Source organism: Pleurodeles waltl, chromosome 2_2 (assembly GCF_031143425.1).
Source record: "Pleurodeles waltl isolate 20211129_DDA chromosome 2_2, aPleWal1.hap1.20221129, whole genome shotgun sequence".
Classification (NCBI taxonomy): Eukaryota; Metazoa; Chordata; class Amphibia; order Caudata; family Salamandridae; genus Pleurodeles; species Pleurodeles waltl.
Window position 1 is genome coordinate 590,458,085 of NC_090439.1, and position 23,982 is coordinate 590,482,066.

Here is a 23,982-nt window from a genome sequence, read left to right on the forward strand (position 1 = left end):
CATCTAGGCAATCCCAATGAAGGCGCCATGTGGGTACCGCGAGCCTGGTGGATGTCCGTTGCATGTCTATGTAGTGGGCATCATGGTCAGAGACCACTGGGCCTAAGTAATAAGTGCGATGTAGGATGGGTATCAGCGAGGTCGAGCATAAGAAACAATCGAGGTGCACGTGTAATCGGTGTGCTATGGAGTAAAACGAGTAGAGTTTAGTACCGGAACTGTGTATTCGCCAGACATTCATGAGGGGTCATTTTTGTGCCCAGCTGGAGAAGCGCGCTGTTTGTCCGTGTGGGGGGAGCACAGTAGGGATAGATGGGATCTATTGAGGTGGTGATCGAATGCAGTTATAATCCCTACCTACTAGAAATACAGTTTTGTTTAGGCGAGAAGGGAGGAGAGGGCGTCTCAAAAGTTCCCTTTGCAAGTGTAGGGGTCATAGATACTGCCCAGTAATCGGGGGTGACCATGGAGGCGCCCCTCCAGGTGCACATAAAGGCCCTCAGTGTCAATGGTGGGATCCAAGACTTGGTATGGGACTCCCGGACAGACCCAGATCAGGGCCCCCCAGGCATATGCAGAATAGGTAGTTCTTTAAAAGCGGCCTCTCCAGCACCTTCACAAGAAATCTACTTCATCTGTTGTGATGTACGTATCCTGTAGGAGAACTGTGTGTGGATTTTGTCTCTTAATGTAGGAGTATGCTGCGTATCTCTTGCAGGCAGTATGCACGCTGCGCACTTTTAATCTGAGGAGGTGCAGTATGTCGTGGCAGGTCTGCATAAAGAGTGGAAAGTGTTGATGTCACTGGGGACAGGTGGGTGTAGTAAAGTTCCCCTTTCGATACGGTCACCTCAACCACTTTTTCCCTGGATTCTGGTGCCATTTCAACTGAAAGTGCACTGGGTACAAATTGGGAAAACAATTGTGCAGTTTTAGGGAAAGAGATCTGGCACTGGGGACCTGTTTAGCAGGGACCCAGTGCACTTTCAGTCAAAATGGCACCAGAAATCAGGCAAAAAGTGGGGAGGGAGTGACCTTGTCAAAAGAGGCACTCTCCTACAAAACCCGCCTCCAAAAAGAAAGAGGATGAAGCTAACCCTTCCCAGGGAAGTCTTCTTCTAAGTGGAAGAACCTGGAACGGCCATCTGCACTGGTATGGTCATTCCCAGGTCTGTGTTCCACTGTAAATTCCATGCCCTGTAGGGAGATGGACCACCATAACAGTTTAGGGTTTTCACCTTTCATGTGCATTAGCCATTTGAAAGGCCTGTGGTCAGTTTGATTTACAAAGTGAGAACCAAACAAGTATGGTCTCAGCTTCTTCGGGGACCAAACCACTGTGAAGGCTTCCCTCTCTCTGGGGGAGTAACCTGCTAATGAAAGCAACAGGTTGGTCATAGCCCTCACCACTGATTTGGGACAGGACTGCTCCTATCCCATGTTCAGAGGCATCAGTCTGCACAATTAACTGCTTAGAGTAATCTGGAGCCTTTAGAACAGGTGCAGAGCACATTGCTTCTTTCGGGCTGTCAAAGGCCTATTGACCGATAACTGTCCAGTTTACCTTTTTGGGCATCATTTTGGATGGGAGTTCTGTGAGGGGTGCCACAATAGTGCCACATCTCTTCACAAATCCTCTGTAATACCCAGTCAAGGCAAGGAATGCCCTGACTCGGGTCTGGGCTGTTTAAGCTGCTCAGTCCAGAATAGTCTGGATCTTGGGTTGGAGTGGTGGAACTTGGTCTCCACCAACAAGGTGTCCCATGTATACAAACTGACTTTGCCCTATCTGGCACTTGCTTGTCTTGATAGTGAGGCCTGAACTTTACAGAGCCTCAAGGACCTTTCTGAGGTGGATCAGGTGGTCCTGCCAGGTAGAGCTGAAGGCAGCAATATCATCTAGATATGTTACACAAAAGTCTTCTAACCAAGCAAGAGTGTTGTTCATCAATCTCTGGAAGGTACAGGGGCATTCTTCAGACCAAATGGCATAACAGTGAACTGATAATGCCCATCAAGAGTGTAGAATGTAGATGATTCTGTTGCTCCTATCTGCCAGTACCCTGAGGTGAGATCAAAAGTACTCAGATATTTGGCTGCTCCCAATCTGTCAATGAGTTCAGCTACTCTTCAAATTGGGTGGGCATTTGTCATGGTCACTTCATTGAGTTCCTACAGTCCACACAGAAACTCATCTCTTTCTTTGTGCCATGGGAATGAGGTATGGAGACTAGCACAACTGTGCTGGGCCAGGGGCTCTCTGAGCGCTCAATAACACCCAATTCCAGCATCTTCCTGATTTCAGCTTTGATGCATGCTCTCCTTGACATGGTCAGATTGTCTGTGTATTTTGTTCTCAGCAGGTAAACTGTCCACAGTATGGGTACACAAGGTAGTTCTGCCAGGGGTCAAGGAGAAGAGTTTAGCAAACTGTTGTAGGGCCTACCTGCAGTGAGTCTGTTACTGTCCAGAGAGGGTGTCTGAAAAGACTACTCTCTCAACTGAGCCATCTTTAGGATTGCTTGAGAGGAGATCAGGGAGAGGATCACTCAATTTCCTATCCCCCATCTGTGACCATGAGCATGGTCAGCCCAGCTCTGTCATGGTAGGGTTTCAGCCGATTTACATGGATTACCGTCTTTGGATTCCTGCAACAGCCAAAGTCCACCAGTTAGGTGACTTCACCTTTCTTTTCTAGGATAGGGTAGGATTCACTCCACTTATCTTGGAGGGCCCTAGAAGCCACAGGATCCAATGCCCATACCTTCTGCCAAGGTTGTTATACAACCAGTGCAGCTTTTTGGTCAAACCAGAGCATCTGGAGCTCTTGGCTGACCAAGTTTTTCTTGCTTTTTCACGTACTAAGCCATCCTTGAACGAAGGCCAAGCACATAATCCACTATATTCTGCTGGGGCTCTCTGAGAGATCTCTTGAATTCTTTCTTCACAAGGCAAAGTGGTCCCCTAACAGGATGCCCAAACAAAAGTTCAAATGGGGAGGAACCCATTCCCTTTTTTGTCACTTCTAAGTAGGCAAAAAGCAGGCATGAAAGTAGGTCACCCTTCTGAGTTTTTCAGGGAGCCCACCAATCATGCCTTTGAGAGTCTTGTTAAATCTTGCAACAAGACCATTGTACTGGGGGTGATATGGGGTTGTGAACTTATAGGCCACACCACATTCAGCCCACATGTGCTTTAGGTAGACAGACATGAAGTTCGTACCTCGGTCTGACACCACCTCCTTAGAAAAAAAACACAGGTAAAATACCAATGAATGGTCTAGCTACTGCAGGGGCAGTAGTAGTCCTTAGGGAATTGCTTTAGGGTATCTGGTGGCATGATCCACTACCACCAGTATAAATCTGTTCCCCAACGAAGTAGGGAGGGCCAAGGGTACCAACAATGTCAATCTCCTCCCTATCAAACGGAACTCAACCACTAAAGGTGGAATTAAGGGGGTCTTCGGTTGTCCACCTTTTTTGCCACCAGCCTGACAGGTGACACAGGAGTTACAAAACTCCTTTACTTTCCAGGACATGCGTGGCCAGTAGAAGTGGTTAACCAACTGACTCCATATTTTTGTCTGACCAAGGTGCCCTCCTAAGGGAATGTCATGGGCCAGTGTTAGGAGAAACTCTCTGCATTGATGAGGCACTACCAGTCTCCTGATGGCGCCAGGTTTACGGTCTCTGGACGCAGTATCGAGGAGTCCCTCCTCCAGATAGATCATGTGGGTACCACTAACATCATTTTCCCTGTGCAGCAGCCTGCTGCCTCAGGCCGTCAAGAGTGGGACTGATTTGTTGTCCATGGCTCAGACCCTCCATAGACGGCCCCCCTCGTCCTAGGAGCTTTACAGCGTAAATCCCAAGCTCCCGAGGCGCTGTACCCTCTGGGGCTGTTAGGTCTTCTCACTGAGGAGAGAGATCCGGCTCTGTGAACTGTATGGATGTTGGTCCCCCCAGTCTTCCTGCCTTTTCTCTTGGTAGGTTGGGCCAATATCCCTGGCTGCAACGCTTCTTTTTCACCCTGTGCTATGCTCTGTGCTCTGGTTTTGATGCACACTGACTCAGGGACTGCCAGCATAGCTGCATGGGTTTTTCTTTCTACCTCAGCCCAGGTTGAGGACTCTAAATCATTCCCTAGCACACATGGAAAGTTATAGCAGGAGATACCACCACCTTCTTTTGGCCAGTAACCCCTCCCCATTCTAAGGACACCATTGCCAAGGGGTGGACCTTGGCCTGGCTGTCAACATTGAATACAGTATGTCTCTCTTCTGCAAGATACTCATCTGAGGACACTTGTTGCACAGTCATCATGGTGACACTGGCACCAGGGTCTCTCAGTGCTTCAACCTGAATCCCATTGATCTGAGACTGTTGTCTGTACTTCTCCAGACTACTGGACCAGACAGTCAAGACAGCTACATGCACCCTACCCTCTGAGACTTAACTTGCCTCATTAAGCTCACTGACATGGTCAGGGCCTACTTGGAATCCCATCTGGATACTTACAGCTGCATTTACTGCAGGTGCTGTAGAGGAATTCTTTTTGTCAGGAGAGTTAGAATCTCCAGTTTGGTGTCCACTGGTTTTGCAGGTATGGCACCAAGCCTTCCTGGGATCCCAGTTTTTCCCCTTGTACCAACCCCTTGGCTGGGACGTCTCTGGGCCCACCGTCCTGTGCAGGTTTTGCAGGGCTTTGAGAAGACTATTTGTTTTTGCCCTGTTTGTGGTTACTCTCTTTCCCTTATGGGAGCTTCACTGCAAAGTTCACAAAGTCAACTGAGCACTGACTCAGGGTTTTTCAAGTGTCCCTAAAGTTGATTCTGTACTCCTCATGAGTCAACCCAAATCCCCCAATCAGGGTAGCATTCATATGAGGTTGCATCTGCCTCACTCAGTATGAGGAGTCTATCCCTACATTTTTCTGAAAACAGTCTTCAAAGGAGAGTTCCTCAGTGTAGGAAAATGCCACAGTTGGCATGGTTACCCCCTAACATTTTGCCTTCTGTTGATGCTAGTTATGATTGAAAGTGTGCTGGGACCCTGCTACCCAGGCCCCAGCACCAGTGTTCTAAAAGTGTACCTTTGTCTCCACAATTGGCACAGCCCTGGCACACAGATAAGTCCCTTGTAAATGGTATCCCTGGTACCAAGGGCCCTGTCACCAGGGAAGGTCTCTAAGGGCTGCAGCATGTATTATGCCACCCTAGGGACCCCTCATTCAGCACATGCGCACACTGCCTCACAGCTCATGTATGCTGGTTGGGAGAAAATGACTAAGTCGACATGGCACTCCCCTCAGAGTGTCATGCCCACCTCTCACTGCCTGTGGCATAGGTAAGTCACCCCTCCAGCAGGCCTTAGAGCCCTAAAGCAGGGTGCACTATACCACAGGTGAGGGCACAGCTGCACAAGCACTATGCCCCTACAGTGTCTAAGCCAATTCTTAGACATTGGAAGTGCACAAGTACATGGTCTGGGAGTTTGTCAAACACAAACTCCACTGCTCCATAATGGCTACACTGAATACTGAGAATTTTGGTATCGAAACAAATCCACACTGATCTCATGGGGAACAGGGTCAAGACTGATTTGCATATGGCTGGGTCCAAACTGGGGTGGCATGGTGAGCAAAAGAACAATGGATTAAACCCAGATCTGTGACTGGGGGTGAGTATTTGAAAAGTTTCAACACTCCGTCCATCATCCTTTTGTGTTGCTACAGTATCCTTAAGGCCTGGGAAAAGTTAATAGATTAAGAGCCTGTCATTAGAAGTATCAATCACAAAAAGGAAGAGTGGCAGGGCTTCAGTCCAGAGACCCAAGGAGGTGACATTTGACCTAATTTGCATATAAGCACTGATAAAATGCTTAGGAATTTGATAACTACAGAACAACAACTTCAAACTCTCATCAGTAAGGCATGAAGTTAAAGCAACTGACACCATCATGGAAGACCAGTCCAATCACTTCCTGGATAGGCAGAGCACTGACGATACAAGGAAAATGTTCTTATTCAGTCTGGGGCTTGGAGACATTCATAAGTGAGTGATCAGCAGGAAAAGATATTGATCAGAAAAGGAGGGCTACAGTTTTTATGTTTCTGTTGTACTGCTTTGTGTACACAATTTTACAGCAAACCCCCAACACTGTGACATTGCATTTACCTGTTTTCTAGCACTCTCCACCATCTTCATTTTCATAGTAAACTTGCAGCTTTTTATCAAAGTGTTTATATCTTCTTGCTCATCCACTTCCATTTTGTCAACTGCATCATCTCCTCCATCAACCTCCATGCTATCATCTACATGGCAAACAGGAAGTTTTTCCTGAATTTTATCCAGAAAAAAACACCTATACAGTAGAAAGGTGAAAAGTCAGGTGCATGGAAAGCATACATATAAAGATGAACATGATTTAAATATCATCATATCACTACTCCTCATTTGTGCAATAGGACATTTCAGCTGCATGTGAACAGGAGGACAAGTTTGATATGGTAACTGGCTTTTGTACTGCAGGCTGCAGGTTGGGAGCTTCTTTGGAATTCAGGGATCAGTACTAAAGGGCAGTAGTGTTCAGGAATGAACCAGTGGAGGGAAATGATACAGAATAAACAACTGTTTAGAGTCCCGTGATGGTGAAGACTTGGGGTGAGTATTCATAAATTGTCACAACGGTGGGAAATTTATATTGCTAATGCCTCAGATCTCTGGATTTCTTGCAATAAGCTTTCATGTTTGTTTTGTTCAAAGGATAAGTAGGCAGTGCATTATAGTAAACCAAAACAAAGCTTTACAACCTTGTTGCCCACAGCCAATCAGAAAATATGAAGCAGGTGCAATTGCAGGTTAAAATGTTTGGGTGGCCTGTGATCGTTCAGATGACTATCACTACAACCATACCTGGGATTGGATGAGGTGGGCCAAGTGCCCGGCATCTGTACACATTTCTTACTATTGGTGAGCCCTGGCCATGAGTGGGCTTTGAGCAATTTGATTTTGACTGAGAAAGAGAAATAAGAGAAGGAGCAGCTCTTTCCTTTTCTGAGAGATTTTCTTTTACATTTTTATATAGCACGAACGCCAACGAAAGGTATTGGAGCGTTTTACATGAAACCTAGTTACATTACACAAGGACACATTTACGTTTTGTAGGCACAAGCAGATTAAATTATATGCCCAAACCACAGGATTTTAAGTCAACGCAGAGACAGACTCGAATCTGGTTTCCCAGTTCCAAAGTTGGCAGCTCTGGCCATTATGCCACATTCTCTCTACTGAATATGAGCATGATGAAGCACAAACTCACAGATTTCATACAGAACTCCCACACAGCTGTAAACTAAGATTTTTTTGTCTTTCCCCACGGAACTCTAATGTGGCTCCCAGGCTCTTCTTCTGGCCCTTTCATTTCTAAGAGGAAGAGGTGACCATGATGGAGCTTCTGCACTCCCAGAATACCCACAGCACTGGAGGGTAAGAGCCTGGTTTCTCTGCCCCTTGGACCCTATTCTCACCTGGGCTCTTTGTTCACCATTCTGATGTGCTGCCCTTAGGCCTCTCATGCAGCTCCCAGGTCGCTCCCCTCCCCCTTGACTCTGAGGCCAACAGTGAAGTTGCTTGCTTTCCTTTCTCATGCAACTCTTGGGATACTCCCTTCATACATTGCTTTCCCTCTGCATTAATGTCTTATCTGATGCCTGTGCTCCCCAATAGCCTCACCTGCAGCCTCAGTTCCGCACCCCAGGGCCTCTCATGTCTCAACCAGGGTTCACATTAAAGCACCTTCTTTTCCCTACGGGTTCTCATGCAGCCTCCTGGCCCACCAGCCGTTATTCCCCTTTCCATGAGCTTCTCACCAGGTGCCTGCACTATGCTAATTTCTCTCCCCGTGGCTTATCTGGCCCTTCCTCTTGTCATTGCCTTCTATCTAGAGAGTTGGGTGTTCTCCACTTGTCCCTTCATCAACTTCCGGGAATGAGAAGCCAGAAGAAGAAATCATTTAGAGGCAAGCTTGCATGTGATATATTTACCACAGACTAAAAGCCATGAGCCTTAATTTCACTGGAATGCCATCATCAAAACATTGCACTTAAAACTGTGAGGGGCTTTACATGCTTTTCTGTGTAGCAGTAAATATGGCTTTAAGGAAGCACAAGGATGCTGGTTGAGGGTTATCTCAACATATGATGGGCGCACAATGTCCACTATTACTTTACAACCCTATGGGGACACAATCATAATTTTCCAGCAATGCATTCATATATAGATTTGTAAAATTCTGAATAGACTTGACTACAGCTTACAGGTAGCCCCCCACAGACTGACACTAAGTGGGAACCATACCAGTTCGGTGTGATCAGCCACAGCACACTTTGAGATGACAGTTTATGACTACACATCCAAATAATTTTCATTGTTGAGTTTTTCTGGTTATTTTAGTTTTGCCGCAGTCCTAAGGCCCACATTTCCCAAGGGGACCTGACCTTAATCAAGGAGGGTAAGGCAACATTGTTCATCTTTGTGTGATAGTACATGCAGGCATTGCAGAGCTGGTCTGACAAGGAGCAGACCCGAGGACGAGGCATGACAACCAGTTGGGTGTGTGAGAGCCCTTGTTTCTATTTATAGCAGTGGCTAGTTTGACTTGTATCTTACACTGATGTCCTAGTGGGACTCCGCAATTCAGATCAGTGTATTTGATGTTATACTGTAAGAAAATGGCTCCTTGTTGCAGTTACCCCCCCCCCCCACGCACGCTTTTTGGCTGATATTGATGCTGACTTGACAGAGTGTGCTGGGATCCTGCTAACCAGGCCCCAGCACCAGTGTTATTTCACTAAAAATGTACCATTATTTCCTCTCTGCAGTCTTGGTTCTTCTGGACACGAGCTGGGGGCGTCGGCTGCAGAGTGTTGGGGACTCATGCTTCCAGGTTGAGGCTGGAGTCCCTTTAAAGATGGCTATTTCTTGGTTTCTTGGACAGAGCCACTGTCCACAGGAGTTTCTTGGTCCTTTGGGTGTAGGTCAGCCCTTTGCATCCTCAGTGGTCGCTGGTCCCGCTGGATGCGTTGCAGTGCAGGTTCTTTGAGTCTGGAGACAGGTCGGTAGAACTGGGGCCACGTCAGTTGTCGTCTCCGTCATCTCTGCGGGGCTTTCAGGTCAGCAGTCCTTCTTGTTTCAGGTTGCAGGAATCTGTTTTCCTGGGTTCAGGGTCGCCCCCTTATTACTCAATGTAGGGGGGGTGTGTTTAGGTCTGGGGGCAGTAGCCGATGGCTAATGTCCTTGAGGGTGGCTACACCCTCTTTGTGCCTTCTGCCTGTGGGGGGGTACTCCAAAACAAGATAGAGGATTTTCCAAGGAGGTGGTCACTTCAGCTCTGGTCACCTTAGGGGTGGACCTGGATGAGGGGGTGACGCTTCCTTGTTTTTCTCATTATCTCCCCGGACTTGCCGCCCAAAAGTGGGAGCTGTGTCCGGGGGGGGGGAGGGGCAACTCCACTAGCTGGAGTGCCCTGGGGCATTGTAACACGAAGCCTGAGCCTTTGAGGCTCACTGCTAGGTGTTACAGTTCCTGCATGGGGGAGGTGTGAAGCATGCATCTCCGCCCAGTGCAGGCTTTGCTTCTGGCCCCAGAGAGCACAAAGCTCTCACCCCAAGGGGTCAGAAACACATCTCAGCGGCAGGCTGGCACAGACCAGTCAGTCGTGCACTGAAGGATTGGGTAAAATACATGAGGCATCTCTTAGATGCCCTCTGTGTGCATTTTTTTAAATAAATCCAGCACTGGCATCAGTGTGGGTTTATTATTCTGAGAAGTTTGATACCAAACATCCCAGTGTTCAGTGAAGCCGTTATGGAACTGTGGAACTAGTTTTGACAAACCCCCAGGCCATATACTTAATATGGCGACACTGTACTTACAATGTCCAAGAATAGACTTAGACACTGTAGTGGCATATTGCTCATGCAGCTATGCCATCACCTGTGGTATAATGCATCCTGCCTTAGGGCTATAAGGCCTGCTAGAGGGGTGACTTACCTATGCCATAGGCAGTGGTTTGTGGGCATGGCACCCTGATAGGGATGCCATGTTGACTAACATATATTGTGCCACCATAAGGGACCCATCACCAAACACATGCACACTGCCATTGGGTAGCCAGAATGCTGCAGCCCTTAGGAACACTCTCTGGCCATAGGGCTCTTTGTACCACTGGTACCTTTTACAAGGGACTTATCTGTGTGAAAGAGATGTGTGAACTGGGGAAACATTGGTACAGTTTTAGGGAAAGAACACAGATGCTGTAGCACAGCACAGTTCAAGCTTTACTCACAAACAGAGCAGATACAGCACAGATAGCATCAGTGTAAGCTTCCCTCACACACTGCAGATACAGCATAGCAGCAGTTCAAGCATTCCTCATATAAAGAGCAGTTACAGCACAGGCAAAAGCAGTGCAAGCTTCCCTCACACACAGCACAGCAGCAGTGCAAGCTTCCTTCACACACAGCTGATACAGCACAGGCAGGAGCAGTGCATGCTTCCCTCACAACCAGCAGATACAGCACAGGAGCAGTGCAAAATTCCCTCGCACACAGTGTAGATATAGCACAGCAGCAGTGCACAAAGTATTAGCATAGCCAATAGGTCATGCCTGAACCTGCTGTGTGTGAGAGAAGCTTGCACTGCTGCTGCCTTTGCTGTAACTGCTTTGTGTGTAATGGAAGCTTGCATTGCAGCTGCTTTGTATCAGCTGTGTTGGGGGGAAGCTTGCACTGCTGCTGCCTTTGCTGTAACTGCTTTGCGTGTAATGGAAGCTTGCATTGCTGCTGCTTTGTATCAGCTGTGTCGGAGGGAAGCTTGCACTGCTGCTGCCTTTGCTGTATCCGCTCTGTGTTTAAGGGAAGCTTGCATTGTTGTAGTGCTGTATCTGCTGTGTAAGAGGGAAGCTTGCACTGTACCTTCTCTGTGAGGGAACATGCACTGCTGCCTGTGCTGTATCTGCTGTGTGTAAGGGACGCCTGCACTGCTGCTGCCTGTATTGTATCTGCTTTGTGTGAAGGAAGCTTGCAGGGTACATTCGCTGTGAGGGCAGTTTGCACTGTACCATCTATGTGAGGGAAGCTTGCATTGTCTCTTCTTAGTTCTTGATTAAACAACCTATCTCTCTCTAGCTGCCTTTCCATCTATTCTATGCAGCTCTCACTCATATATATTCACCATGCCACATAATTCCACTACACAAATACACTCCGCACCACACAATTCCACACTGCACAGTTCCAAAAGTAACAATTCAAATGAAAAAAACACAAATTTCTACTCCACACCACATATATCCCCTACACTCCAAACCAAAACACATAAATAAAATACATTGTAATTTTCAACACCAATAGGTTGCACTCAAGGAAATGTGAGACCTATTGCATGGCAGATCCTTGTTGGCAATCTGTGTGGGAAAATGCATGATGTTGATCATAGCAGATTAGCTTACGGTGGGCCCCTGCAGCACTGCTGGGGTTTGGTGGGGTGGGGCGTGTCGTCAGATTTAATAGCACACAAAGATTTACGATATTTGATGAGTGCCCTTTCAAAGATGGTGGCTTTTTAGCAAATCTGGGTAAAAATGCAATATCTGACCCTATTTTTTCACACTATTGAGGGATGATTCCCACTTTCCACCCCTATGAACAATCTATGATAGTGGGACTTAAAGCAATGCTTCAGGTTTTTCAAGTATCATAGTGTCATAGTTCATTACTGATTGCTATGCTTCTAAAGACAAGAGTCCAGAGCACACCACCCAGTGTCTGCCACTTCACCATCAGCTTGTCTGACAAGTAAGGTAAAAGCATGGACAGAACGCTGAAGCACTCAAACTCTGCAGCAGTATGAGAAGAAACACCCTTTTTTCACCCTTTGTTGTCAAGACTAACTGCCCCTAATATGGCAGTGAATGTAGGAGGCTGGCCTGGTTTATAGTGGGTACCAAAGGTACTTACACCTTATATCAGGTCCTGTTATCCCTTATTAGTGAAAAGTAGTCAGTGTCTAGAAGCCAGGCTATCAAGAGGTATGTGTAGACAGAGCAGCCAAGGCTGAACTAGGAGACATGCAAAGCTCTTGCAATACAACTGTAGTCACACAGTACTCACACACATGAAAGAAAATGCTCAATGTTGCAAAAATAAAAAGTAATTTATTTTGGTGACACAAAAGCCAAAAATACCTTAGACACTATACTCCTTACGACGTAAGTAATATACACAGTACATATACTAGAATCCAAAAACAGGTAAGGGAACAATTAGAAAACAGTGCAAATAGTGAAAAACACAATAGATTGCAATGGGCCTGGGGGAACACAAACCATATACTACAATAGTGGAATGCGAAAGTCGGTTTCCCACCTAGGCAAGTGTAGTATGTAGAGGAGCGCTGGGAGTGTAAGAAAACACCAAAAGGTAAGTAACAGACCCAAACCCAGAGCCCAGGAAAACAGGAGTAAATCACACTACGTTTCCTGAAACACACAAGAAGTCTTGATAGAAGATTATGCAAGAACCAGAAGAGCCTGCAAGACACCAACAATGGATTCCTGGACCAGAAGACCTGTGGAAGAAGGGGACCAAGTCCAAGAAGCACTGAAGAGTCCAGGGAGAACAGAAGCCCTGGCTAACCCGGATGAAGGTGCAAAAGAAGCACCACCGCTGAGAAGACAAAGTCAATTATGCACCCAAGAAGACAGATGCCAGTTTCTGGTTGGTACAGAAGATGTCCCACGCCAGATGGATGACTGCAGTCTGGTTTGCGTTGCTGGATTCTGCCAACAAGCCTTGGCACACGCAAAGCTCGCGGTTAGAAGAAAATGGAGCTGCCCGGGACCAGGAGGGACCTGGTGGCCTCTACCCAGGAGGGAGGTGGGGGCTGGGGGGGGGGGGAGGGCAGAGGGGCTCTCAGCAACTCAGAGAGCCCTCAGAAGACCAGGCAGCGCGCACAGGGGTCAGACAGCACGGGGACAAAGAAAGTACAAATGGAGGCCCACGCAGCACGCCACCAGAGAACCACTCAGGAAGATGTACGCCGCAGGATGGAGTGCTGGGGGCCTGTGCTATGCTGTGCACGAAGAACTTCTTGAAAGGTCGCACACAAGCCTTGGCAACTGCAAGTCACGCGGTGCACGGGAGTACTGGCTTGCATGGGGAGGCAAGCTCTTACCAAAGTTGAACACCTGGACCTTGGGACTGTCGGGGTCACTTTTAGTCCACCACCCGTGTCGCCGGATTCACGCCCGTCATATGGAGAGGGGACCCACGCCACCGGTCGTCATTCCAGAGAGGTGTCTGCTGAAGCAGGGAAGTGACTCCGTCACTCCACAGGAGGTTCCTTCGGTTCTTCTGGTGCAGGCTGAAGACAGGCAGTCCTCGTAGGATGCACTACCTGGAAACTGTTGCAGTTGCTGGCAGGAGCTTACGTTACAATGTTGCAGAGGTCGTCTTTGCTTCTTTGTTGCAGTTTGTAGAGTTCCTGGTGGGTTCAGCTGCGGTTCCCATCAGTAGAAGATGAAGTAAAGGATACAGAGGATTCCTGCTGGAGTCTTGCAATCCGAACCTGAAGAAACACCCAGAGCAGAGACACTAAATAGCCCTTAAAGGGGGATTGGTCACCTAACCATGTTAGCACCTATCAGAGGAGGGCTCGGACGTCACCTGCTGGCACTGGCCACTCAGATGCTACCAGAGTGCCCCAACACTTTGCAAAGCAAGATGGCTGAAGTCTGGGACACTCTGGAGGAGCTCTGGGCACCACCCCTGGGGTGGTGATGGACAGGGGAGTGGTCACTTCCCTTTCTTTTGTCCAGTTTCACGTCAGAGCAGGGACTGGGGGTCCCTGAAACAACGTAGAGTGGATTATGCAAGGAGGGTGCCGTTTGTGCCCTTCAAAGCATTTACAGAGGCTCTAGGAGGCTACCCCTCCCATGCCTGTAACACCTATTTCCAAAGTGGAAGGGTGTAACACCCCTCTCCCAAAGGAAATCCTTTGTTCTGCCTTCCCGGGCTTGAGACGCTTAAGCAACAGGAGGGCAGAAACCTGTCTGTGAGGTGGCAGCAGCTGGGCTGCCTGTTAAACCTCAGAAGGCTGGCATAGCAGTACTGGGGGGTCCATAGTGGAGCCCCCAGAGTGCATGGATTTGTGCTACCAATACTGGAATCAGTATTGGGATACCATTCCCAGTTGTTACACACCCCCACATGTCCATATTCAAGGTTACCATTGTGAAGCTGGGCGTAGGTATTGACCTATGTCCAGTGCACGCATGAAATGGCATCCTTGCACTAACGAAGTCCCGGAAAATGGCCCTGGACGACGTGGGGGCACCTCTGCTAGTGCAGGGGTGCCCTCACACACAGGTACTTTGAACCCAGCCTTCAGGGTTGGAAGGCCTGGCATATAGGTGACTTATAAGTGACCTGGTGCAGTGAAAATGGCTGTGAAAGGGTGCAATGGCAGTCCTGCAGAAGCCTTTGCATGGGCTCCCTATGCGTGGCAAAAGTAATGCTACACCCGATAAGGGACCCCAATGCCCTGGGTGCCTAGGTACCATATACTAGGGACTTATAAGGGGTGGCCAGTCTGCCAATTTGGAGTGAAATACTGGGTTACCAGTATGTAGTGACAAATTTGGAAAAAGGTCATAATCACTGGGGTCCTGATTAGCAGGAATCCAATGACACAGTCACGCATACTTTAAAAAACAGTGAAACATACTGACAAGCAGGCCACAAACCATAAGCACTGGGGTCCTGACTAGCAGGATCCCAGTGACACAGTCAAAACACACTGACATCAGGCAGAAATTGGGGGTCACATGCCAAAAAGAGGGTACTTTCCTACAGTGAAGCACTAAATAATCGTGGGGAACAACCGATCGGACGTTCCCATCTCAGACCGGAGTCCCATTTGGCATGTGGAAAAGAGCTGCTATAGGACAAAAATGCTTGCTCCTCTGTCCCGGAAAGAAATAACTTCATCCAACTGGATAGGAGTGTATTCAGTATATGATGGGAGATTTGCACCAAATCATGTATGCATCTTCTGGGATGCTTAACTTGCAGACAGCCCGGCACAAGTGTACGACAACTGATGGAAGCCAGCGCTTTGGGGCAGGTTAATAACCAATTCAGCAGATACATGGAAAGCCTAGTAACTAGGGCCATATAAAGGATGTAACAAGCAAGTAACTTCAGAAATATTTCAAATGTTCAAATGAAATTTGCTACAAAGATACCTGGAAATGCAAAAATCAATGTGCTCTCCTTATATTAAAAAAACAAAAAAACAAACAACACACACACACAAACATCACTCCAACATAGATAACCATGCAGTGCTGAATGTTTCAGTTTGTCAAATGTGCACAACAAATTAATTCCAACCGGTTCAGAGTATTTCCACTGCAGCCCTGAGTGCAACTCGTCTTGGGAAGATGTACTGTACAGTAGTGTAAATGGGTATGTTCGTCTGTTCTGGAAAGGTCTTAACTTTCAAAGATTGTGAGAAAAGGACTGTACTAAATCACCTGCACATCATCTAGGTTCTGCAAACATGCCCACAGTCCGGAACAAGTAATGAAGTAAGCAAGTGATCCTCCACCCTTGCTGTAAGCACCAGGATTGCAAGCAGGGACACTCCGTAAAGAAAATCCAAACCAAGGAATGGGAGGAGCCAGGCAGCTGACAGAGGGCGCAGAAAGCTCACAAAGACCAAATGTCACCAAGATAACAGCCTGATTTATAGCCTTGTATACAGCTAAGCTAAACTCAGAGCAAGAATGCTTTACAAATGGAAAGGAAAGCATCCCTGGACACGAGCAGGAAACAAAGTAAAAAAAAAAAATCCCCTACAGATTAAATAAATAGGACAAAGCTTAATTATACAGTAGTTGGTCCCTGCTCCCACACAGAAGAATGAGGGACAAAGAGGCATGACTGACCGCTAGCAAGCAAGGATTTTTAAATGAAACTTACACTGATAAATGAAAAAGCTAGAAGCTCACAGAAGTATACTTAAAAGTATACATACAAGAGGTCGTAAGCTTATGCTCAACCTAAAAGCTGCCTAAAACGGGGAAGGCACATGATTTATTTTATAAGAATCTAAATGTCACAACTAAAACAAACCAATTAAAACTACATACTTTCTGAATCTGCACATACTGTAACACGTAGCTCACATGTAGAATTTAGTAACAGAGAAAAGTTTCATCACAATCTTAGCAAAATGTCTCATGGAAACTAGAGCACTCATTTTACAAAGGAAAAAAAGCCTGAATAAAACAACAAAGAAGAATTGATGAACGGGCAAAACCATTGTATATTCATCAGATGCTGACAAAACTTAAGAGTAGGTGGCAAATAATGGCAGGATAAAAAGTGGCAAGTCAAATTTTCCTGCTGAAAGCTTTCATTGTACTCACGGTTGCTAAGCAGTTCATACATTAATATTATTAGATGCATTCTGTGTAATTTATGTTGCCAACAGGCTCTGTAACTGATTCTAAAGGGCATCCATACTTTCTGAGGGCACACGAGGAGTTAATACTGGGACACATCTAAACTAAGACTATATTTCAAAATGACACAAATATATTACAAAGGAGACCATACCGATTTGTCATGATGTCATCCCAAATGTTCATTGGGTCCACTTTAGAGTCAGGATATCTGCTTTTCCAAGTTTGGATAAGTTTTCTTAGAGATGCTTCAGATGCTAAATTACCTGCATTATAGAAATAGTCACAAAACATGTTTACTGAACCATGAGAAAACAGGAAGCTGTGAAATAATATATTTTTAACACTATCCCATCATAAAAATGTAACTTATGATGACAGAGTGACAGAATATTCTCTAGTTGTGACAATATCCTCTAACATATTATTCTAATGAATTTTCTACACTTTATTCCACTACATAAGGATGATTTTCCATACTTTTCTTTATTGTCCCCTTTATTTCATAACCATTCTGGAATCTTATCTAGAAGCTTGGTACTTTGCATCACATAACAAGATTTGACTCCATGACATTTTTACCTTTGATAGCATTTTTTTGCATATATAACCAGGGACTAGGATTGGCTGGCTTTGCGATCAGTGGAGAGAATGTGATATCTAAGCTTTATGTCTCAGGAATGGAGTTTAGTGGTTTTAAATTCTAATTCATTTTTCTTTGATTGCCTACCGGTGTTGGTAGAAAAAAAGTACAGTGTGGTTGGACATGGAGACTGAAGAATTCAAACACTAACTAGAAGTGATTTGTTGCTTACTGGTCATTAAATCGGGGTTATCAACGTGCTGTCCCAGGCTACAGGGTAAAAGTTGAATAATTCTCGGCAAAAGTTAATGCTGGGTCTTCCACCCCCACCCCGCAGTCACTAACAGAGCCTCAACTAAATTCATGACCATGCTACTAGAGACAGCACAATAAACTGGAAGAGTGGAGCATTGCTGACGGTCCAGACTTGAGGTAAAGTGGTTCCCCCCCTTGGTTGTCTCCGGAAGGCGTGGTCTTATACAAAAGAGGGTTCGACTGTGAAAACACACTATACTATAGCCCATGACTGAGATAGGTTAGTGGAGGCTTTTGCACACTGCACTAAAGACTATACGTGCCACTGAAGTTACTCCCACTGACATTTAATTTTAGCATGAGATCCAACGATCCTATATTGTTGTTCCAACATATTCAGCCTCTTAAGCTTACATTCCGTATTCCAGAATTCAAATGATACAATTGCTGGAAAACCACGAGTGCGACATTTTGATACTGTGGCCTACATGCAGTGAAGGCAGTTGGAAGGATTAGGTGGGAGTGGGTTGACTCAGAACAGTCAAAATGTTCAGTTGGGGTGGGGGGAGGGGGGTGCGAGTAGGCATAAAACTGAGAATTTTCTCCTAGTAAAATGGTGGCTTGCAGCAGGTTGTTATATCCCCATTTTCTAATATAGTGTGTTAATTTCATTGATTTTCTATGTATTGCTTGCCTACCCATACTCCCAATAAAGACATTAAAAAAACTAGAATTGTTTTCACCAAGGCTATCTCAAGAAGTGACTAGTAGTACAGTGCCAGAGGTTTTGACTCTTGTATGACTGGGCACATGTATCTATTATATAGTCTGTGAGAACATAACTAATATTTGAAAAATCATTCACAAATCTGTTGTAAACCACAAAGCGATTGTCTATGACTTATTACATTTACTTTTACAGCTTTTATCACTTCAATCACTCACTATCACACACACATCTTTCTATCTAGAGCAAGTAAAAAAATAAATTTAAAACAAACTTCAAGCTGATGACAGGGTTTCAGTACATTTCAGCCACAGGCCCTTTCTCAAGAGTTTAGGTTTCAAAAAATTTAATGAAGCTTTAAACTAATAAAGACGGCACCTGTTGAGGCACTCATTTCCCTATATGAATGCATTGATGACCAACTGCATTATTTTAAGTGTCATTAATTATATCAAAACTCTAATTTACATTCACATATTATTTACATATAATTTAAGTACAAAATATACTTTAAACATAAATCAAATAAACTCATCAATGTCTTCTAGTTAATAAGCATTTTCTAGTTGGCAAAAAACTAACATGATATAAAAATACAAAAATGAGTAATGAAAAAGGGCCTCTATAGGAAAGCAGCATCTTTCTAGCATAGTTACCACCACTTTTGGCCTGGTGTCAGTATGTTTAGACTGTAGCATTCTGGGATCCTGCTAGCCAGGACTCCCAGTCAGTGCTCTCACAGCTCAATTTAGTTTGTAAAGTACCTTTTACACCCCACAATTGGCATCCTGGCGCACCCATGTACGTCCCTAGTATACGGTACTTAGGCACCCAGGTCACTGGTATACCAGGGGTCCCCCATGGGCTGTTGCATATGTTGTCCCACCCATGAGGGCACATGCAAACTGACTACAGGCCTGCCATTGCAGCCGGTGTAAAAATGGTGCACGCACCTTTCACTCCAGATATAAAGTTTGCCTTATATCATGGTCACTGCAATCTGACCCTGTAAGTCACCCCGCTAAGGTAGGCCCTTCAGCACTAGGGCAGGATACATGGTTCTAAGTGTGAGGGCACCCCTGCATGAGCAGGGTATCCCAACAAACCCCAGACTCCATTCTCTGGGCTTTCTAAGTGCGGGGAACCATCTTAAAGAATGTAGTGGACACTGGTCAACATCAGTGATCTAACTACATAATGGCTTCTCCGAACCAAGGCATGTTTAATATCAACCATGTTGATACCAGTGCTAGTTGCATGATACCAAGTAATCTTGGGCTCATTAGAGGATCCCCTAGTGTTGCTGGTGCAGCCTTAAAGTGTCTGGCGGCCAGCCCACGCTGCTGCCGGCCCGACACTGTTCTGCCCTCCTGCTGGCGAGCTAACTCAAGCAGAAGAAGGCAGAATAAACAATTGCCTGCAAGGGAGAGGTGAGACCACCTCCACCTTTGTATTAGGTGTCTATGGGCTGGGGTGGGATGGCCTCTAAGCACCACCAGACTGCACTGAAGGACACATTTGGTGCCCTCGTTGCATGATCCTGCTTGCACCAATTCAGGAACACATGGTTTTCGCCTTTGCGCAAAAGGACAGGGGAGTAACCACACCCACTGTCCAACTCCTCCCCTAGTGAAGTGCACAGAGCTCTGCCAGGTGGCCGGTTCATTCTGCCATCTTGGAAACAAGGTAGGCAGAAGCCTCTGGGAGCATCTGGCTGGTTAGACCAGTTGGCTGACATCCTTGACCCAGTTTCATAGGTGGATAACCCCCGAGAGTGTCCAACCTGCTAACCAGAGCCTCAGTGTTTATGCTCTCCCTGCTTTTAAAATTGTCACTGCAGGCTAGTGACTAATTTTACCAATTCAGATTGGCACACTGGAACACCCTTATAATTCCCTAGTATATGGTACCTAGGTACCCAGGGTATTGGATTTCCAGGAGATCCCTGTGGGCTGCAGCATTTCTTTTGCCACCCATAGGGAGCTCTCACAATTCTTACACAGGCCTGCCACTGTAGCCTGAGTGAAATAACGTCCACGTTATTTCACAGCCATTTTACACTGCACTTAAGTAACTCATAAGCCATCTATATGTCTAACCTTCACTTAGTGAAGGTTAGGTGCAAAGTTACTTAGTGTGAGGGCACCCTGGCACTAGCCATGGTGCCCCCACATTGTTCAGGGCGAATTCCCCAGACTTTGTGAGTGTGGGGACACCACTACACGCGTGCACTACATATAGGTCAATACCTATATGTAGCGTCACCATGGTTGCTCCGAACATGGCCATGTAACTTGTCTAGGATCATGGAATTGTCACCCCAATACCAGAATTCCATGCATCCCCGGGGCTCCAGCATAGAGCCCGGGTACTGCCAAACTAACTCTCTGGGGTTTTCTCTGCAGCTACCGCTGCTGACAACCCTCAGACAGGTTTCTGCCCCCCTGGGGGCTGGGCAGCCCAGTCCCAGGAAGGCAGAACAAAGGATTTCCTCTGAGAGAGGGTGTTACACCCTCTCCCTCTGGAAATAGGTGTTAAGGGCCTGAGAGGAGTAGCCTCTCCTGGCCTCTGGAAATTCTTTGAAGGGCACAGATGGTGCCCTCCTTGCATAAGCCAGTCTACACCGGTTCAAGGAACCCCCAGCCCTGCTCTGGTGAGGAACTAGACAAAGGAAAGGGGAGTGACCACTCCCCTGACCAGCACCTCCCAAGGGGAGGTGCCCAGAGCTCCTCCAGTGTGTTCCAGACCTCTGCGGTCTTGGATGCAGAGGTGTGAGGGCACAATAAACACCTCTGAGTGGCCAGTGTCAGCGGGTGACATCAGAGACCCCTACTGATAGGTGCTCACCTTTCTCTGTAGCCAATCCTCCTCTGAGGGCTACTTAGGGTCTCTCCTGTGGGTTTCTCATCAGATAACAAATACAAGAGCTCACCAGAGTTCCTCTGCACTTCTCTCTTCGACTTCTGCCAAGGATCGACCGCTGACTGCTCCAGGACGCCTGCAAAACCGCAACAAAGTAGCAAGAAGACTACCAGCAACATTGTAGCACCTCATCCTGCCGGCTTTCTCAACTGTTTCCTGGTGATGCATGCTCTGAGGGCTGTCTGCCTTCACCCTGCACTGGAAGCCAAAAAGAAACCTCCCGTGGGTTGACAGAATCTTCCCCCTGCCAACGCAGGCACCAAACTTCTGCATCACCGGTCGTCTGGGTCCCCTCTCATCTTGACGAGCGTGGTCCCCGGAGCTAGATCCAAGTGTCCCCGACAGTCCAGTGGCCCTTCTGTCCAAAATTGGTGGAGGTAAGTCCTTGCCTCCCCACGCCAGACAGTAATCCTGTGTACTGTGTCAACTGCAGCTGCTAGGGCTTCTGTGCACTTTTGCAAGACTTCCTTTGTGCACAGCCTAGTCCAGGTCCCCAGCACTCCGTCCTGCATTGCCCAACTCGCTGAGTTGGACTCCGACTTCGTGGGACCCTCTTTTGTTGTGCTGAGTCGATCGTCATGCTCAGATATTCTGAACGACTGTTCAGGTACTTCTGCGGGTGCTGCCTGCTTCTGTTGCTGAGCGCTCCCTCTGTCTCCTCCTCCAAGGGGCGACCTCCTGGTCCTTCCTGGGCCCTGGCAGCACCCAAAACCTTCAACCGCGACTCTTGCAGCTAGCAAGGCTTGTTTGTGGTCTTTCTGCGTGGAAACAACTCTGCATCCTACAGCACACTGTGGGACATCTTCTGACCAAAGGAGAAGTTACTGGCACCTTCCGTTGTTGCAGAATCTTTGGCTTCTTCCACCCAGAGGCAGCCCTTTTGCACATTCATCCGGGGTTTAGTGGGCTCCTGCCCCCCCTGGACACTTGCGTTACTCTTGGACTTGGCCCCCTTCCTTTGCAGGTCCTCAGGTCCAGGAATCCGTCTTCAGTGCTTTGCAGTCTGTTGTTGTCTTTGCAGAATCCCCTATCTCAGCTTTACTGTATTTCTGGGGTAGTAGGGTAACTTTACTCCTACTTTTCAGGGTCTTTGGGTGGGGTATCGTGGACACCCTTAGTGTTTTCTTACACTCCCAGCGACCCTCTACACACTACACTAGGCCTGGGGTCCATTTGTGGTTCGCATTCCACTTTTGGAGTATATGGTTTGTGTTGCCCCTAGGCCTATTGCATCCTATTGTGTTCTACAGTGTTTGCACTACTTTTCTAACTGGTTACTTACCTGATTTAGATCTGTATGTATATTTTGTGTATTTTACTTACCTCCTAAAGGAGTATATCCCCTGAGATACTTTTGGAATATTGTCACTAAAATAAAGTACCTTTATTTTTAGTAACTCTGAGTATTGTGTTTCTTATGATATAGTGCTAAGTGATCTAATTGGTATGGTAGGAGCTTTGCATGTCTCCTAGTTCTGTCTAAGCTGCTCTGCTATAGCTACTTCTATCAGCCTAAGGTGCTAGAACACTACTAATCTACTAAGAAGGGATAACTGGACCTGGCACAAGGTGTAAGTACCACAAGGTACCCACTATAAGCCAGGCCAGCCTCCTACATTGGTGGTGCAGCGGTGGGATAAGTACTTCCAACTGCTTTACCACTTTGCCATTGGTGCTTTTTTATAAGAAAAACATATACCAAATACTTCAGAATATACACAATAACCTAAACAGTTTAACTTTCCTTTCCTAAAACTTCTAAAAAGTTTCTGAAACGTTTCTGAAAACCTTCAAACGTTTTCAAAAATTTGAAAAAGTTTTCTCTGTTCTTTTAAAAGTTCTAAAAACTTTTTTCTCTCTCAGTCCGAAACCTTTTTCTGTCATGCTTGCAGTAGAGCTTACTCCCACAGTTGTCTCCTTAGATCAGATCTTCTCCTTAGCCTTCTCCTAGAAAGTGACCAGAACCAGTCTGGCCCATCCCGGGATCAGGAGGGAGAGGAGAGGGTTACTCTCCTCAGAGTAGTCCCCTGAGGATGCTAGGGAGGGTTCTTCCAAGGACCTGTCAGCTAACAGGCCATCTAGTGACACTGGTAGTGGGAGGGGGTCATACACTAGTAGGGCAGCTTTCACTCCTAAAGGCCAGGTTACTAGAGTCCAGCCAGTTAGGGACAGGTCTCTCTTTGCCAATTCCCACATTTCTTCTGTGTCTCACAATTCCCAAGCCTCCCACCCTGAGGATAACCTAATGGAAAGGGAACACAGAAAGCTGAGGTTGGAAGCGGCCAGGCTGAAGCTTAAACAGCAGCAGCTGGCCTTAGACAGGGAATCTCTGGATGTGGAAAGGGAAAGGCAGAGGTTGGGGTTGGTACTCCATGGTGGCAGCAGCAGTGTTTTTTGATAGTAATCCTGTTAGAGAGCAAGATTCCAGAAACCTGCATAAGATAGTCACCCCTTACAAGGATGGGGATGACATTAACAAGTGGTTTGATGCACTTGAGAGGGCCTGTATAGTACAGTTGGTCCCTCAAAGGCAGTGGGCAGCTATCATGTGGCTATCCTTCACTGGTACGGGTAGGGGGGGATAGGCTCCTTACTGTCAGAGAAAGTGATGCTAACAATTACATAGTTTTGAAGGATGCACTTTTGGATGGATTTGGCTTAACCACTTTACAATACAGGATTAAGTTCAGAGACACCAGAAAAGAGTCCTCTCAAGACTGGACAGACTTTGTAGACTGTTCACTGAAAGCCTTGGAGGGTTGGTTACATGGCAGTAAGGTGACTGACTATGAAAGCTTGTATAATCTAATCCTGAGAGAGCATATTTTGAACAATTGTGTGTCTGATTTGTTGCACCAGTACTTGGTAGACTCAGATCTGACCTCTCCCCAAGAATTGGGAAAGAAGGCAGACAAATGGGTCAGAACAAGAGTGAACAGAAAAGGTTCATACAGGGGGTGACAAGG

The 23,982-nt window shown here is 46.6% G+C and overlaps 1 protein-coding gene across 2 annotated transcripts in view; it reads right to left on the reverse strand.

The window, feature by feature from the left end:
* Positions 1 to 23,982, reverse strand: part of PRKDC (protein kinase, DNA-activated, catalytic subunit) — a 2,139,921-nt gene that overhangs the window by 538,265 nt on the left and 1,577,674 nt on the right. For both annotated transcript variants that reach the window (XM_069220133.1, XM_069220131.1), the window contains 2 exons: positions 16,684 to 16,795; positions 6,176 to 6,362 (listed from right to left, as the gene is read on the reverse strand). In XM_069220133.1, coding sequence (XP_069076234.1) covers positions 6,176 to 6,362; positions 16,684 to 16,795 — 299 coding nt within the window. The remainder of the gene's footprint in view (positions 1 to 6,175; positions 6,363 to 16,683; positions 16,796 to 23,982) is intronic.